Raw genomic sequence first — 17,021 nt, forward strand, 5'->3', positions numbered from 1 at the left:
GGGCCCCCCAGGGTCAGGGCAAGGGTTTTTCCCTGACCCCCGCTCCTGCCTCGAGAAGGAGGAACCCCGAACTGACAACCTGAACAGAAAGTGAGCCTAACTCTTCTCGAGCTTTGGAACTCATTACTGAAGCTTCTCAAAGGCGCTGTCTCCCGAGACATGTTTTCCTTGGGCTTGGACTCCCTGAGCACAGCTCCCGGCCCTGGCCTGGGGGCGCCTGGGGCTGGGGGGCCTGGGGGCGCCTGGGGCTGGGGGGCCTGGAGGCGGGGCGGGGGGCGCGCAGTGAGGGGCTTGGGGGCCTGGGGCCGGGGAGCCGGGGAGCCTGGGGGCCTGGGGCTGGGGGCCAGGGGGCCTGGGGGCCTGGGGCCAGCAGCGGGATGTCTGCTGGGGCGACATGGTTCCCGTGGTCGGTCTGTCCAGAGGATGCCCTCATAGGTCCCCAGAGCTTGCTTATACAGGGTGGCCCCTAAGTCGCTTTACCGTTTAAAAATTGAATAATTTTTTTTGTTTTTTAATGTTTCCTATTTTTACAATACAAAGTACAGAAAATGCGAATTTTTAAAACTATGTATGAAAAATGATGTCACATAAATGTCCTTCACTTTCCACTTCAAAGCACAGGGTCTTTCCGTGGCATTTTCCATGACGGCTGTTAACATGTCCCTAAGCTGCTGGGCAGTCCTGGGTGTGAGCTCATGCACCAGTGCACCTTATGGGGGTCCGTGTGTAAGTCTGTGGCATGTGCTGCCCTAGTCTGCCCTGCTTCTCCCCCAGTGCCCTGCACACGCTCAGTCCTGCTCCCCCCCAGCACCCTGCACACGCTCAGCCCTGCTCCCCCCAGCGCCCTGCACACGCTCAGCCCTGCTCCCCCCCAGCGCCCTGCAAGCGCTCAGCCCTGCTCCCCCCCAGCGCCCTGCAAGCGCTCAGCCCTGCTCCCCCCCCCCCCCAGCGCCCTGCACACGCTCAGCCCTGCTCCCCCCCACCGCCCTGCACACACTCAGCCCTGCTCCCCCGGCACCCCCTGTGTTCCTCTGTGTGTGATCTGAGCACGGTCTCCTGCCTGGGACGCACTGCTGGGTCAGTGGGTGGACCCAAAATGGAAGCCTATATGTGCTCTCTGTGTTAGAGTCGTGGAGGGCTGATTGAAAATGAAATTCGGTGATCTTCATGCGTTGTTCCATCATTCATTTTCCCATAATAAATTTCCAGGGAACAAGTTTTCAGAATCTGAAATAAAAATTAAAAAAAAATTACTGCCAAAAACGTTATTAAAGTTTTAAACGGGAAGGTGACTTATGGGCCGGCCTGTGTTTGGGGCTAGGAGACACTGTTGGAAGTCAGCAGACAGTACGGAGCACCTATCCCAGGGCGGGTCCTGTGCTCGGTACCTGGGATGTAACACGTTTGGAGAAAAGGTTCTTTCTCTGGAGAAGCTCCCAAACTTGAAAGAAAAACAGACGTACAGGTGATTACTTGTGAGGCAGTGTGGAGCGGCGGGATGTAGCTGTGATGGGGTGGTTGGTGAACTGGGGGGTGGTGTCAGTGTTGGGGTCCAGCCCCAACAAGTCCAGGGGTTCCCCAAGATGTGGACGGAGTCGGCGAGGAAGGAATGACATGGAGACAGCGTTCAGGTGATCATCATGGCGAGGTTCCTCCTAGCCAGGTTCCTCTTTTTATTGTCCTCTTACATTTGTATTTATACTATTTGATCTTAACCCTATCTATTCTATTCCAAAGGTCAGGGCGTTTCTTATCTCCATTCCAAGGTTACTCTATTGTTCTATTAAGCTACAAGGATGTAACTGAAGGAGATTATTCTAAGTAAAGATTATGTAGTTTAAGCGTAAAGTGATTAACTACCCACCTGGCACTTAGTTAAGGGGTTTTACTGATAAAAATCCTCACCTGGGGAAACAACCTTTCTCAGAGAGGTGGTCCTGTTTAAAACACATAGCATTAAGAGGGGGAGCAAACATATTAAGAACAGTATGCCATATACGCCAGGTCCCTTGAAACATCCCTGCAGCGACTGCGTCAAGCAGCAAGGGTGGATTGGCTTCCAGCATGTCAGAAAGACTCCTCTGAGAGGGCGGGGCTTGGCATTGAATGATGAACACGGATGGGCAGGCAGAAGGGGATTCTTGCAGAGGAACCGGCAGGAGCAAGGCCCAGAGGCCAGGAGAGCGGTGGGGTCAGAGGTGGCTCATCGAAAGTGGCTGGAGCAGAACCTATGGGTGGAGAGAGAAAGATGTGGACCAGGGTCAGGCTGAGGCAGAGGGAGCCTGGGGGAGGAATGCTGGTCTGGGATCAGGCAGCCTGTAATCCGCTTGCTGAGGAAAGGGCAGGGGAGTTCACGGTCCCCCTCCCATGGGAGGTGCAGGGAGGCAGCAGGACCAGAGGCTGGGGTCAGCGCCCCTGTAAGAGACCAGAGGCTGGGGTCAGTGCCCCTGTAAGACTCCAGAAACTTCCCAGCAGGCCACAGGCCTGTGGGCCGAGAGCCGGGGATACGGCTGGAATAGGGTGGGCCCTCAGCAGACTTGCCTTGCCTTTCCTCCCAAGCTCTGCAAGAACAGCTGCAGAAGGCCACTGAGGAGGAGGGGACTCAGATGAGAGAGGAGGAGAGCCGGAGGCTGGCCCGGCTCCGGGCCCAGGTCCAGTCCAGCACAGAGGCAGATGCGGACCGAATCAGGTGAGTGCCCATGCGAGCTGCCCAGCCCCTGGGGCCGCCCCGAGGGCTCAGCTCCTTCCTCACCCTTCCGTCTGCCCAGGGCCGAGCACCAGGCTTCCCTGCAGAGGCTGAGAGAGGAGCTGGCGGCCCTGCAGGAGGCCGAGAGGGCCAGCTTGGAGCAGGGCAGCCAGCGTGTGCTGGAGCTGCTCCGGGGAGAGATGGAGGCTTCAGAGAGGAGAGAGCAGGCTGCCCTGAATGCCGAGAAGGAGAAGGCCCGGCAGCAGTGGAGGGAGCAGCTGGAAGGGGAGAGGAAAGAGGTGAGCAAGTAGAGTGGGACCTTCCTCTCTGATACGGCCCCACAAGGCCTGGGCTGCCTGGGGAGGGACCGAGTGCAGAGAGCGAGCGAGACTTGGGCGTGCAGGTGGGCGCCGGGTGGAAAGTGGGGTCTGCACAGACGGGGCGCAGACCCTGGGCCCATTGCTCACGTGACCCAGCTGGCTGCGGGCAGGAGCTGGGTCTGGTCCCTGCAGAGAGCGGTCGCAGAGGCTCCTGGAGGGCTGCTGGGCCTGGTGCCTGGGTGCTGCCATGGCTGGGAGGAAGTTTGGGGGGAGATGGCTATGGGTTTGGGGAGATTTCACGACTGAAAGAACTTCGACCAGAGCAGAGGTCCTGAGACCCCTGTGCCTCGTCCCTGTCCTTGTCTCTGGGGACATGCGATGACCTTCCACCCTCCCCTTTCTCCTGCCTTTGCTGAGCGGTAGCGCACTCAGGAAGTTGTCCTTCGCTCTTCCTCCATGCCCCGCTGGTGTGAGGGTCTGTCCTCAGGTGAGAGGCTGAAGTGAGTAACAGCCAGGCCGAGGGACTTCTCTTTCCTTTTGGTGAGGGATGGAGACTCGCTGAGACCAGGAGACCAGCAGGCGGGCGTGGGCCGAAGCCTGCAGCCTCCCTGCCTGGCCGTGTTCACCAGCGGGAGTGCCCCCAGCGCCCAGAGGCAGGGTGGCAGCAGTGGCCGGGACCGCCTCCGTGCCCTCCACACTGCCCACATGCCTGTCTGTCGGCTGGTTGCAGGCTTCAGGGGCTGAGCTGTATCGGGAGAAGGAATTTGTGCCAGAGGCTCCCTCATCCCCTGAGCTCGCGGCACGTTGGGGCTGGTGTTCCTGGCTCCTCCTTGGTCTGGGTCGCTGCCCGGCAGCCTTCTCTGCCCAGCATCCCTCACTGGCCCTTTGTTGCTCTCCAGGCGGCAGCAGCGCTGGAGACAGAGCACAGGGCTGAGCTGGCGCGGCTCCTGTCCTCCCTGGAGGCCAAGCACAGAGAGGTAGGTGTCAGGCCTGGCCTGTGGGTAGAGCCTGGGCTGTGGCCCTGAGCGCACGCTCGACCCTTCCCTGCCACACGAGGGAGGCAGCCTCTCCCCCTGCAGCCTGCGGGAGGGGCATCGGGTCCTGGGAAGTGGGTCCCCGGCCACTCTCGTGCTCTCTGCCTCACCCCCGTGGCCCTCCTAGGTGGTCTCCAGCCTCCAGAAGGGGGGAGAGGAAGCTCAGCAGAAAGCGGAGGCCCAGCAGCAGGAGAGCCTGGGGTGGGCGGAGCGGAGAGCGCGCCAGCTGCTGGAGTACGAGCAGGAGGTGTGTGCTGCGCTGCTCCCGGCTCGGGTAGTGTCGTGGTGCTCTGACCGCTGAGCCATCCTGGCCCAGAGGGTCCTCTCACTTTGGCACTCCGCTCCCGTTTCACAGCCCAGTTCCCTCGCGGCAGTGCTTCTCCACGCCATGCCCTGTGTGTGGGAGGCAGTGGGGAGCGTGGCCATCACCTGTCGTGCACCTGGGTGCGTGGGAGCCTTCGGGGGGGTGCCGTGTGAGGCCGAATGCTCAGTCCCGCGTGCTGCCCGCTCAGTCCCCCGTTGTATCCTGCCGCCTGCCCTGCAGCTCAGTGGGCTCCTGAGAGAGAAGCGACGGGAGGTGGAACGGGAACACGAGGGGAGGATGGACAAGATGAAGGAGGAGCACCGGCAGGCGGTGGCGGAGGCCAGAGAGCAGTATGAAGCCGAGGTGACGGCCCTCCCCGTGGCACATGTGGCTCAGCCTGGGCCCTGGCGGGCCGGCTGGAGGCGGGGGGAGGGGGAGGGGAGGCGGGGAGTGTCTGTGGGAGGCTCTCTTCCCTGGCCCTGCCCTGGCCAAGTCCCGTTGTGCCTCAGCCATCGGATGAGGAGGGACCCTCCGCCGGGCAGGCTGCACTGGCCTTCGGGTGACGATCCTGGCATTGATCGTGGGCCGCGTGCCAGGCCCTGTTCTCAGCGCTTGGTCTAGATTAGCTCATTCAGTCCTCACAGCACCCCGGGGGGATGTCCTATCATTACCTCCATTTTAAAAGTGAGGAAACTGAGAGTTGGGGAGCGCGAGCCACTTGCCCCGACCCATGGCTGACAGGCAGGAGCTAGGGTCCAAGCCTAGATTGTCCGATCCCAGAGCCTCAGCCTTGGCCACCCTAACCCTGCCACCAGGGTTCATAGGAACCCAGGACACCAGGAAATAGCCTGGCAGGAGCCAAACAGTAGGCAAACCTCACCTGCCCATCTCCAGCCTCGGCCTGGGTGGGAAAGGTCAGTTACCTAAGCCACCGCCCTCGGCTTGGCTTGCTACTGTTGGGTGAGCAGTGGCCGTGGCTGACTTTGGCCTGTGGCTGGGCCTCTGCCTGGACTTCTAGGCTGCGGTTCCAGGGACCCCAGATCCCAGACTCTCTGTGCTGTCTTTCCCGGCAGAACCAGCGGGTCATGAGGGATCTGACTTCCTTCCCAAACCAGTCCTGACCTGTGAGGAAGAGGGAACTATTAATGGCCTCTTCCCTGAGGGAGGCAACAGCAGTAGGAGGCTCCCCAGGGCATTTCCTCACCACACTGTCCAGCCTGTGCTCTCTGGGGGGACCCCGCTGTCCTAAGGGCTGGCCTTGGGGCACTGGCAGGGGTGGGGACTGTGGTTTCCTACTGGCGGCCCCCTTGGTGCAGGAGAGGACACAGCGGGCCACGTTGCTGGGGCACCTGACTGGGGAGCTGGAGCGCCTGCGCAGGACCCACGAGCGGGAGCTGGAGGCCGCGAGGCAGGAGCAGGCCAGGCAGCTGGAGGGCCTGGGGCTCCGGCACCGGGAGCAGGTGGGCTGGGACAGTGGGGGCAGCAGGCCAGCAGCTGCGGGAGGGGTTCTCGCTGGCCGACCCCAGTCTGGGACATCGGTGCTCCTTTGTTTTCTGGGCCAAGGGGGTCAGCCCCTCCAGGACCTTGGGGTTGGCACCTCATGCTCCTTGCCCACCCTGGGCATAAACAAGGGGTGGTGCTTTCCTGGGAGGCCACAGGGGCTCATGGGAGGGGGTGGGAGCCTATCAGGGGGTGTGCCATGGCCTGGGGGTCAGGACCCCTCCTGCCCTCACCTCATGCCTCGCACCGTTTCTACACATACATTTTTTCCTCCGACTTTGCTCTGTGCAGGAAAGGAAACTCCAAGGTTTAGAGGTGGAGCTGGAAACCAGAGCCAAAGAGGTCAAGGCCAGGTTGGCTCAGCTGGACGTTCAGGTGAGGGAGTGGGGTGGAGGGTCCCCAGGTGCCCTTGATCTTGGAGACATGGTTCCCCCAAGACAGGATGGGCCTTTCCTGCCCCTGCGCCCTGGGGCCTGGCGGTAGCCCAGGCTGGTCCCCTCCCTCAGGAGGAGGCTGCCCCAAGGAGAGGTGGCTGTCGGCCTGAAGCAGCAGGTGGCGCTGGAGAGCGAGCCTGGTCTCCTCACCTGGCTTCCCTGTCTGCCCCCCTCTCTCTTCCCCACCCCCCACCGCTTGTTCACTTGGTCTTTGCCTGCAGGCCCTGGGGCTATTCCACCAGCAGTACCTGTGGGGGAGCCAGCACAGGATGCCAAGGAGTGGGGGGTGGGTGGGAGGGGGAGGACCCGTGACCTCGGTGTGTGGGCCCGGTGTGTGGGCCCTGTCGGGGCCCTGTCCTGGGGCTTCCGGCTCCCTGCCTTCTCCCACTCTTTCTCCAGGCGCTTCTGTCTTTCCTCTGCCCAGGAAGTCACAGCCACCCATCAACACCTGGAAGAGGCAAAGCAGGAGCACACGCGCCTGCTCGAGTCCAACCGGCAGCTCCGAAGAAGACTGGGCGAGCTGCGGGCCCAGAAGCTGGAGCTGGAAGCCCAGGTGGACCAGCTGCAGGCCCAGGCCAAGGGGCTGCAGAGACGCATCAGGTGGCGTGCCCTCTGACCTCCGCTGTTCGGCCCGTCCCAGGCAGGGCTGGAGCCAGGCTCTGCTGCCTGTGGTAGGGATGGGGGTGTGAGGAGGCGGGAGCAGCTGGGGTCCTGGTTTCACCGTTCAAGCCCCAGCCCTGCCTCAGAGGCTTGGCCGGAAGTGAAGCGATGGAGATGGTCTTATTTTCTACCTCGGGTGAGGCTCCAAGACCACCAGGGGTCTCGACAGTGTGCTCAGGGGAGCCTGCTCACCTCCTGCACCCCCACCCACAGTGACCTGGAGGCTGAAGCTCAGAGGAAGCAGGAGGCGCTGAAAGGGCTGGCGGTCGAGGCGAGCAGTGCTTCCCCCTGTTGTGAGCCAGACCTCCACGTCCAGGACCTGAAGACACCCCCTGGCACCGTGAGCCTCTCTGGCCTTGGCAGGGACAGGATGGCTGGGCGGGGCTCCAGGAGGGGCGGGGCTCTGCTCTGTATTGGGCCTCCAGCTCCTGTTCTTACTGTTCCTGGTCCCCCACTTCCATAGTCCGAGGGTCTCAGGGGTGAACAGTGCCCGGCCTCCAGCAGGGCCGGGGCGTCGGCTCTGGGAGGGTTTCAGGCCTGGCGCTTGCGTGCACCTGCTGGCCTGGGTCAGTGGGTTTTCCTGTGTCCTCAGAAGCAGACCAAAGAGGTGTCCCCTTCTGTCTCCCAGAGCCCGGAGGTCGCCGACTCATCCTTGGACAGGTGCGTCGATGGCCCGTCCTATTTGGGGTTGGGCCGGGGGAAGTGAGGTCACGGCAGTCACCCGTGGGCATAGCTCAGAGAAGTCGGTGCCCACCGTGACTGGGCGCGGCAGGCTGAGAGTCAGGCTGACCGGAGTGCCTGGCCTCTATCTGGAGGACAGTGCCACACGCCCTGTGTGGTCTCCAGGGGCTGGGTTCCTTTCCTCGGCAGCCCCGCCCCACCCCCAGTCTGCTCAGGATGGGTGTCTGCCAGGAGCTGGAGTGACCCAGAGCAGGGCTCTGGAGTCTTTGTAGGCCCTCTCACCCCCGCCCCCCTCCCCGCCTGTCCCCATCAGCTTCCGGCACTACCTCTCTGCCGAGGGGGTGGCTCTCCGCAGTGCCAAGGCCTTCCTGGTGCGGCAGACGCGCTCCATGCGCAGGCGGCAGGCAGCCCTGAAAGCCGCCCAGCAGCACTGGGGCCACGAGCTGGGCACCGCTTCGGGTGCGCCCGAGGACCTGCTGGGCACCAAGGCCCTGGGCGATGACGTGCGCAAGGGCCTGGAGGAGGTCAGAGCCTGGAGGACAGCCTGGGCCCCGGGGAGGGAGTCTGGGGAGCCGGGGCTGCGCCCGCCACTGCTCATTCTGGGGACCCCATGAGGGCGGATGCACAGCCTTGGGCTCTGGGCACACGTCATGTCGGGCGGTGGGCCGGGGATGGAGATTCTGTGGCTCCCCGAGGATGAAAAGACTCACCTTAGGGTCGCGAGGCTGGGCACCATGGGCAGGATGCTCTGATAGAAACCGCATGGCCTCCCAGGAACCGCAGGTGATGTGCAAGGGGCCAGTGTTACTCCGTTGTCTAGGTGAGGAGTGCAGTAAGCTGCTCTGAATTTCACATCCAGCGCCTCCCTTGTAACATACTGCATCTCAGTTAATTCTCAGGGCCCATGAAAAGTAGCAGTTCTCCTAGCTGAGAACCTAGACTGAGAGTTAAGTAATGTTTCACCATAACCCAGCGAACAGAGGGCGAGGCTGGGCCCCAGCATCTGTGGGTCACACAGGCCCCTCCCCTCCCGTGACTGCAGGAGGCCAGGCACCTGGGGGAGATGCAGTCTGCCATGCGGAGAGGCCGCGACCTGCTGCAGAGGAAGGAGGAGAAGCTGAGCGAGCTGGAGGCCTCTCTGCGGGACGAGGTGAGCCCTGGCCACACAGCCCGGATGCGGTTGGGTGTTGGGTCCTGTTGAGGCTCCCGGGCGGGGAGACGGCATGGCTTCAGCTCTGCGTTGGGTAATTTGTGCTGCGTGGTTCTGAGAGACCCGGAGCTTCTTGCTGAAGCTTCTTGGGAGAGGATCTAGCCCTGGCCCTTCCCCGGCCATGGAACCTGAGGGCAGGTGTTCCGGGGATCAGCCTTTCCCCGGATGCCCAGGCGTGGGTGGGGAGACCCTGCAGGGTGAGTTTACTGGGGAGAGAAAGGGTGGGCACCAGCCTGGTCCTGGTGGCCTGCCTGCCCGCGTCTCAGGTGGGTGAGTTCTGTGAGCCTCTCCCTACCCCCGCCCCCCACCCCGCGAGGCAGCCCACAGGATGTGCCCCTCCCAGAACCCTGGCCCCAAAGAGCCCGCACCTGAAGGGGTGAAGGGCTCCTCTCCAGCACAAAGCCAGTGGGCAAAGGCGCAGGGCGAGGGCCAGCAAGAACTGCTGCTTCTACCCACAGGCTCTAGATGAGGACACTCTGAGAGGGCCCCCCACCAAGAAAGTGGTGACCTTTGACCTCAGCGACACGGAAGACACTAGCAGTGGAAGCTCAGAGTCCGGGCCCCTGCCTCATGGTGAGTGGTGGCCGCAGGGACCGGTTTCCGTGGAGAGGGAAACGGGCAGCCCCTCCTCCGCTCTGTGCGGGCCTCGGGGAGCCGTGTCTGAGCGGGTCCTCGGTGGGTGCTGGGCGAGGAGGAGCGGCTCGGGCTTTCCCGCCCACAGGCCGCACGCCGGAGCCTTCCGAGTGCGCAGTCCCTGACCAGCCTCTGCGCTCTGGCTGTCTGCTCTGCCGGGAACCGAGGCCCGGCCCTCTGCGGCGCCACAGGGCCCGGGGGCCTGGGTCCTTCACCACCGGCCTCTTCCCTTCCAGGCAGCCCGGCCAGCCCCCCCGCCCCCGACAAGATCCGGTGCCTGGACAGCTCCCTGCGGCACATCAGCAGCCAGCTGCACCAGGTCCTCAGCCTGCTGGGCGTCCTCGGCACCCAGCCGCCCCCGCTCCTCACTTTCCACCCCGGCCCCGGCCCCGCCCCCGCCCCCCTCCCTCCGGGAGGACCCCCACCCAGTGGGCCTGGGACCCGGGGCTGGGCCCCAGGCTCTCCTCCTCCGCCACTCAGGCCATGGACGACTTCCTGGTGGAGAAGTGGCGCAAGTACTTCCCAGGTGAGCTTCCTTCGGCCGCATGTGACCTGGGCCCAGCCTTGCCCCTCCTCCTCTTCCTCTCTTCTTCCCCTACCCCCCTCCTCCCTCCTCCCAGCTTTGGGTCACTGCTCGGTTGACTGGCCCCTTGGGAAGCAGGCCTGGCCGGGCCAGCCCCCTCGGCTCCGTGGGTGAGGGCGGTTCGCCTGGGCTTGGGCCACTGGGGCCTTTATGGCTCCAGAACTCAGCAGAACCGAAAGGCCGTCGTCCTTATCATCATGAGGCGCCATCGGGAGCGCTGTGTTGTAGGCCGGGTGTTTCATGTAAAGTTTTTCATTTAGGCCTGTAACCCTCTGAGGTCGTCATTCGTTTTTTGTTGTTTTTGTTAATGTTTTTACTGATGTTTAGAGAGAGGAAGGGAGAGGGATAGAGAGATAGAAACATCAATGAGAGAGAAACATTGATGGGCTGCCTCTTGCACTGGGGATTGAGCCTGCAACCCAGGGATGTGCCCTGACTGGGAATCGAACCGACTGGAAATGGAAACAGAAAAGTAGATTACGTTTTGGAGATGAAATGGACAGGGTGACTCCCGCCTCCCACCTTTCGCTTCCAGCAGCTGAAGGTCTCCCTGTGTGTAGGTTCTCCTTGGGAGGGGCACTGCCTTTTCTGTTGTGAGGAGGCAGAGGTGCTGGGGAGCAGGGGCGGCTGCTCGGGCGGGCGGCTGAGGCTCAGGCCCAGCTGGCCCCTGTCCTGAGCCATTGCTTCCTGCTCCCCAGCTGGGAGCCCCAGTCTCCGCAGCAGCCCTGTGCCCTTGGAGAACAGGCTGGGCTACGTGTCTGCCAGGTAAGACTCCCTGCAGCTCTGGCGCCACCTCTGAGGGGAGCAGAGCTCAAGGTGGGGCAGCCCTGAGGGTCAGGCAGGCCTGGGTCCCAGCCGCCCCTCGGCACAGCCAGAGGAGAGTCCCGGAGCCCAGCTCCGTGAGGAAGTGCCCTGTGGCACCTCGGGGAGGAAGCAGCCTGGCCAGCCCTGGCACAGCCCTCGCGTGGCCCTCCAGCTCTCCAGCCCGGAGTGGCTTTGCCCACAGTTCCTTGCCTCCCCAGTCCTGTAGCAGCATCTGGAGGAGGGGGCGCCCTGTGGGGGAGACAGGTGGGCCAGCATTTGAGCCTGCTTATCCTGTTCCTGGCCACATCCCCTGCCCCCCCCCCACAGGCCCAACCATTAGCACCCCCCACCCCTCTGACCAGTGGGAGCTGATGCTGGGCGGGCATTTGTTGATGAGATGGGACCAGGATCTGTGTGTGTGGAGCCACAGTGTTGATGTCAGGAGAACCCAGCTGGGGGGGGGGGGGGGGACAGTCCCGAGGGCCTCCTGCCAGTGGGGGAAGCTTTGAATGGCTAAAGCCACCCCATAAGCCTGTAGCTGATGTTGGGGGAGGGGGCGATGTGCTGCCTTTGGTCACCGAGTCACAGGCCCTCCCCTGGCCCTCCTGCCCCTGCCTCCTCCTTCCAGGGAGCAGCTCCGCCTCCTGCAGCATCCCCACTCCCACGTCCCCGAGGTGGGCAGCGCCAGTCTGCAGGGCATGATCGAGGCTAACCGGCGGTGGCTGGAACACTACAGGAATGACCCCAAGTTATATCCTTTCAGCCATCTCTCAAACCCTGGCCCCTTCCTGCTGTAGCCGGCTGGCTGAGCGGGGCGGCTGTGTTTGTGCCCTGGGGGTCCGAGGATGATCCTGTTGGGCTTCCTTCCCTTCCTTCCCTTCCTTCCCTGGCCTTTCCCGGTGCTCAGCTGCCTGCAGTTTTCCTTCACCTTGTGGCCAGGCATCTGTTCTTAGCGCCCAAGCCAGCAGCCTCGGGCCTCCTGCAGCTGAGCCTGGATGAGAACAACAGGCTGCAGGTGAACCGCTACTGAGGCTCGAGCGGCCGTGTGGGCCCCCGCATCTCCTGCTCCCAGGCCAGGAGCCGAGGAGGGGCCTGCACCTGCCTCGGATGAAGCTCTACAGCAGGGGAGGCGGGCTGGGTGGAGAGGATGGCAGAGCTGAGAGCTAGGAGCCACCTGCAGCGACCACGAGCGGACTGCAGGGTGACCGTGGGACGTCTGTGAGCCGCTGTGAGGATATGGCAGCGCTGATGTGGGCCCCTGGGACATGGGCACCTTCGGGGAGGGGGCATCACCGGCGTTGATGTCAGAGGCCCAGGGATCCCTGTGGAGCGAGGTGAGCCTGCACCGGCCTGCAGGGCTCCGCACAGTGACATGCGCAGTCCTCACTCCATGAGCAAGGCCCCCGCGTCCTGTGTCCTGTGCCCTGTGCCTGGGACGCTGTCTCTCCAATACCTCAGCACATGAGCTCAGGCCATTTCTCTTTTCTCCTCCTTCCCTTTTTTAAAACGTCCCCTTTCTTGAGTTCTCTGTTTCTCCTTTTGACTATCTCAGGATTGGGCCCAGCCCTGCCCGAGGGTGCTGGGGCCCCCCTTCCCTCAGCCGCACTGTGCTGTCCCCAGGGCACCCTTCCCTTTGCTGGGCTCTGTGCAGAGCCCTCCCCGTGGCTTCTCAGGTCTGCAGCACACAGCTCAGTGAGAGCCGCCCGGGAAAGCCGGATGGTGCTGGTGCTCTCGCCTCTCACCCCTGGGTGCATCCACGTGTGCTTGTTTCTAGCTGTTTTCTGCTGTGCCCACCCTGCTCAGCTGGGAGACTGGGTCTAAGGAGGTGGGGGCAGGGCCGGAGCGGGGCCTTAGAGGGAGGGGTCTTGTGCCCCAGGAGCCACTGCCCATCTGCACAGCCCCCTGCACCCCTCTCACAGCGGCCCCCTGGAGTCCGCAGACACGTCTCTGACATCTGTGTCGGTGTAAAGAACAGAACACTCCCTTCTTCTTGCCGGGAAAGCTGTGGGGTTGCCCTGGCCTCTATGCATGGAGACCAACTAAGAAACCAGACCCGATGGCTTTTATCTACCCTGCGTGCTCGGCTCAGTCTGCCACACAGAAACAGGTCCGTGGCGGATCCTGTGGGACTAGCGTATGTGTTGCACCCTCTCTGTAACCAGCCTGTGTTTGTACATCAATTAAATCTCTGTTGGTCCATTTTCTACAAGGCGGCTGTGTGAGTGTGTCCTCGCCAGGGCCTCTGCCTCCTCCCTCTTAAGAACAGAGCTCAGTGGGTAGAGTGTCAGTTTGTGGACCAAAGGGTCCCGGGTTCGAGTCCAGGCAGTGGCTGACTTTGCACCTCCTTGGAGATCCAAGAGCCAGTGTACCCAGTGGTCAGAGTGAGACCATCCAGATTATAACTCTTCACATCGATAAGTGACACACTCAAGGGCAGACTCGGTGAGCACCAAAGCCCCACTGAAGCATGTCCTGCCCCATAAGGGTGTCTCCTGCACAGCAGCTCTTCCATTGTAGTCACAGCTGGTCCTCACAGCCAATTGACCTGGAGGTCAATTCCTCCCAGTGATGCCAACAGCAATCAAGGCTTAATTACAACAAGACTGTGCACAAAGCCCACAAAGGGGTGCACCAAGAGTGTCCACCTCAGGTGATTGGGGAGGCTGAGCCACTGGGCCCTATAGGACACCTAGCACAGTGGGGTGGTGAGGGCCTGGGGTGGGGTGGGAACCGGGTGGAGGGGAGCTATGGGGGGAAAAAGAGGGACATCTATAATAATCTGAACAATAAAGATTTAAAAAAAAGATTAATAGAAGAAAAAAAAATCTGTTGCATTTCTATACATTAATAATGAACTATCAGAAAGAGAAATTAAGAAAACAGTCCCATTAACAACTGCATTAAAAAGAATAAAATACTCAGAATAGATTTAACCAAGGAGGTGAAAGATCTGTACAATAAAAACTATAAGACCTTGTGAAAGACACCGAGGAAGACACAAATAAGTGGAAAGATATTCTGTGTTCAGGGGCTGGAAGAGTTAATATTGTTAAAATGTCCAAACTACCCAAAGCAATCAACAGATTCAATGTTATCCTAATCAAAATGCCAGTGGCATTTCCCACAGAAATAGAACAAACAATCCTAAAATTTGTATGGAACCACAAAAGATTCTAAATAACCAAAGTAATGTAGAGAAAGAAGAACAAAACTGTGGAGGCATCATCACACTCCCTGATTTCAAACCACATTACAAAGCTATGGAAATTAAAGTATAATTAAAGCCAAAAAACACACATAGATCAATGTATCAGAATAGACAGCCCAGAAACAAACCCACACATATATGGTCAATTAATTTACAACAAAGGAGCCAAGAATATACAATGGGGAAAAGACAGTCTTTCTGAAGAATGGCAGCGGGGAAGCTGGGCCACTATCTTACATCACAGACAAAGATTAACTCAAAATAAAGGCTTGAATATAAGACTCGAAACCATAAAGTGTCTAGAAGGAAACATAGGTTGTAAGCTCCTTAACATGGGTCTTGGTGATGATTTTTTGGATCTGACTCCAAAAGCTAAGGCAACAAAAGCAAAAATAAACTACATTAAACTAAAAAGCTTTTGCACAAAAGAACCATCAACAAAATGAAAAGGCAACCTACTGACTGGGAGAAAATATTTGCAAATCACATATCTGATAAGGGGTTAATATTCAAAATATATAAAGAAATCATACAATTCTATGAAAAAACCCCCAAACAATTGGATTAAAAAATGGGCAAATGATCTGAATAGATATTTTTCCAAAGAAGACATACAGATGGCCAACAGGTACATGAAAAGATGGTCAACATCATTGATTATCAGGGAAATGCAAATCAAAGCCACCATGAGATGGCACCTCACACCTGTTAGAGTAGCTACCACATAAAAAATAAGACATAGGTACTGGCGACGGTGTGGAGAAAAGAGAACCCTTGTTCACTGCTGGTGGGAATGTAAATTGGTACAGACACTGTGGAAAACAGTATGATGTTCCTCAGAAAATTAGAAATAGAACCATCACATAACCCAGCAATTCCTCTTCTGAGCATTCATCCAAAGAAAATGAAAACACTAATTAAAAACGATATCTGGCCTGGTGAGTGTGGCTCAGTGTTTGAGTGTTGACTCATGAACCAGGAGGTTGAGGTTCGATTACTGGTCAGGGTTGTGGGCATGATCCCCAGTAGGCAGCCAATCAATGATTCTCTCTCGTAATTGATGTTTCTATCTCTCTCTCCCTCTCTCTATGAAATAAATAAAAACATTAAAAAAGATATCTGTCCTGCTGTATTCATAGCAGCATGATTTACAGTAGCCCAGGTATGAAAACAACCTAAGTGTTTAATGATGGGTGAATGGATACAGAAGGTGTGGTGTATGCATCCAGTGGAATACTGTTTAGCCACAAAAAGAGGAAATCTTGCCCTTTGCCACAAAAGAACGGAACTTGAGGGCATTATGAGTGAAATCAGTCCGACAAAGTCTGTTTGTGAAATTTGAAGAAACAAGACCAAAATAAAGCCCAAGCTCATAGTTACAGGAAACAGATTGCTGGCTGCCAGGGGCAGGGGGCCGAGGCTGGACAAAATGGGTGGAGGCAGTCAAAATAAATCAGTTATAAAATAAATAAGTGCTGGGAAAATAAAGCATGGTGACTATAGTTAGTAATACTGTGCTGCATATTTGAAAGTTGCTAAGAGAGTAAATCTTAAAAGTTCACGTCACAAGAAAATTTTTTTTTATAACTATGTGTGGTGATAGATGTTAACTAGACTTACCGTGGTGATCATTTCCCATATGCACAGAGGTTGAATGATTATGTTGGACACCCAAAACTAGTATGTTATTGCCAATTATACCTCAATCACAATAAGTTTAAAAGTTGGCAAAAACAACAAGAAAAAGGCAGAGCAGTGTATCCGTCCGCATCTCTTTAAACCACACTCACAGTCCAAGTCAGACAAGAGCAAAGTCTTGCTTCTGTTCCCCAGGCTACTACTATCCCAGGTACAACCCAAAGCATGCCAACGCTCTCCCTAAAAGACGTGAAAAAAACCCGTATCCAAAAAAAAAAAAGGTAAATTTTATGTTGTATATCTTCTACCACAATAAACATAAAACCCAAAGCAAATGCTGGCTGTACACCCACAAACACTGCGGTTGGTGAGATCTGGACTTGTTTTTGTTTTTTAAAAAATATATGTTTATTGATTTCAAAGAGGAAGGGAGAGGGAGAGTTAGAAACACCAATGATGAGAATCATTGATCTGCTGCCTCCTGCACACCCCCTACTGGGGATGGAGCCCACAACCCAGGCATGTGCCCTGACCGGGAATCGAACCCTGACCTGCTTCGTAGGTCAACACTCAACCACTGAGCCGCGCCAGCTGGATGGACTTGTTTTTTTTTTTTTAAACAAGCTCCTCAGGTGAATCTGATGTGCAACCAAGTTTGAGACCCACTAGTCTGTCTGGGTCGTTGGCAGTGGGAGAGCGGGGCGTGGCCTCTCGGAAGGCCTGCTAGCAGAGGGCTTCTTGAACTTGATTGTGCATCCATATCCTCTGTGGATTTTCCTCGATGGCAGACTCTGACCCAGTGGGTCTGGGGGAGCCTCTGGCTGTGCACTTCTCACCAGCTCCCGGGGATGCTGACGTGCTGGCCTGTGGTCCCCACTTTGAGTGTGAAGGCTCTGAGCCAGACGGTGGCCTCGTCTGTGGTGGACACAGTGCCGCTCTGGAAAGGAGCAGACCACGTTTGTGCGGATTGCCCCAGACTCCGAGCTCAGCCTGGAGGAGCAGGTGTTCAGCTGCTCCATGAGCCAGCTTCTGGGTGCGGCCGAACCAGGCTGTGGTCCAGCTACAGAACACGCTGCGGGTAGAGGCAATCGGCATGTAACATCAGGCGAGTTCTGCACAAGCCCCTCTCAATCTCCAGGCCTTCTGTTTACAGGAAGGGGCCCAGCTCAGCCGAACACAAGCTAAACTGGCTCGAAGTTTGCTTCTCTGTTGCCTCTCCAAATCCTTCGATTCCCATCTGGCCCACCTCAGGTCCAGACCTGCCTCCTGCCTCCGCTCACTGCCCCTCCCCAGGGCGGAGCATGTGGGGCTCCCTGCCACCCAGCC

At 58.5% G+C, this 17,021-nt stretch overlaps 1 protein-coding gene across 1 annotated transcript in view; it reads left to right on the forward strand.

The window, feature by feature from the left end:
* The window catches only part of CEP164 (centrosomal protein 164), a 70,688-nt gene extending 57,633 nt beyond the window's left edge, over positions 1-13,055 (forward strand). Inside the window, 18 exon segments of the mRNA XM_023744296.1 lie at positions 2,560-2,689; positions 2,769-2,985; positions 3,906-3,983; positions 4,168-4,287; positions 4,585-4,707; positions 5,661-5,804; positions 6,136-6,219; positions 6,703-6,878; positions 7,152-7,278; positions 7,531-7,598; positions 7,933-8,143; positions 8,662-8,769; positions 9,288-9,402; positions 9,699-9,853; positions 9,856-9,988; positions 10,744-10,810; positions 11,478-11,629; positions 11,803-13,055. Of these exon segments, the coding sequence (XP_023600064.1) occupies positions 2,560-2,689; positions 2,769-2,985; positions 3,906-3,983; positions 4,168-4,287; positions 4,585-4,707; positions 5,661-5,804; positions 6,136-6,219; positions 6,703-6,878; positions 7,152-7,278; positions 7,531-7,598; positions 7,933-8,143; positions 8,662-8,769; positions 9,288-9,402; positions 9,699-9,853; positions 9,856-9,988; positions 10,744-10,810; positions 11,478-11,629; positions 11,803-11,879 (2,285 nt within the window). The 3' untranslated portion in view covers positions 11,880-13,055.
* The last annotated feature ends 3,966 nt before the right edge of the window (positions 13,056-17,021 follow it).

This window comes from Myotis lucifugus, unplaced genomic scaffold (genome assembly GCF_000147115.1).
Source record: "Myotis lucifugus unplaced genomic scaffold, Myoluc2.0 scaffold_448, whole genome shotgun sequence".
NCBI lineage: Eukaryota > Metazoa > Chordata > Mammalia > Chiroptera > Vespertilionidae > Myotis > Myotis lucifugus.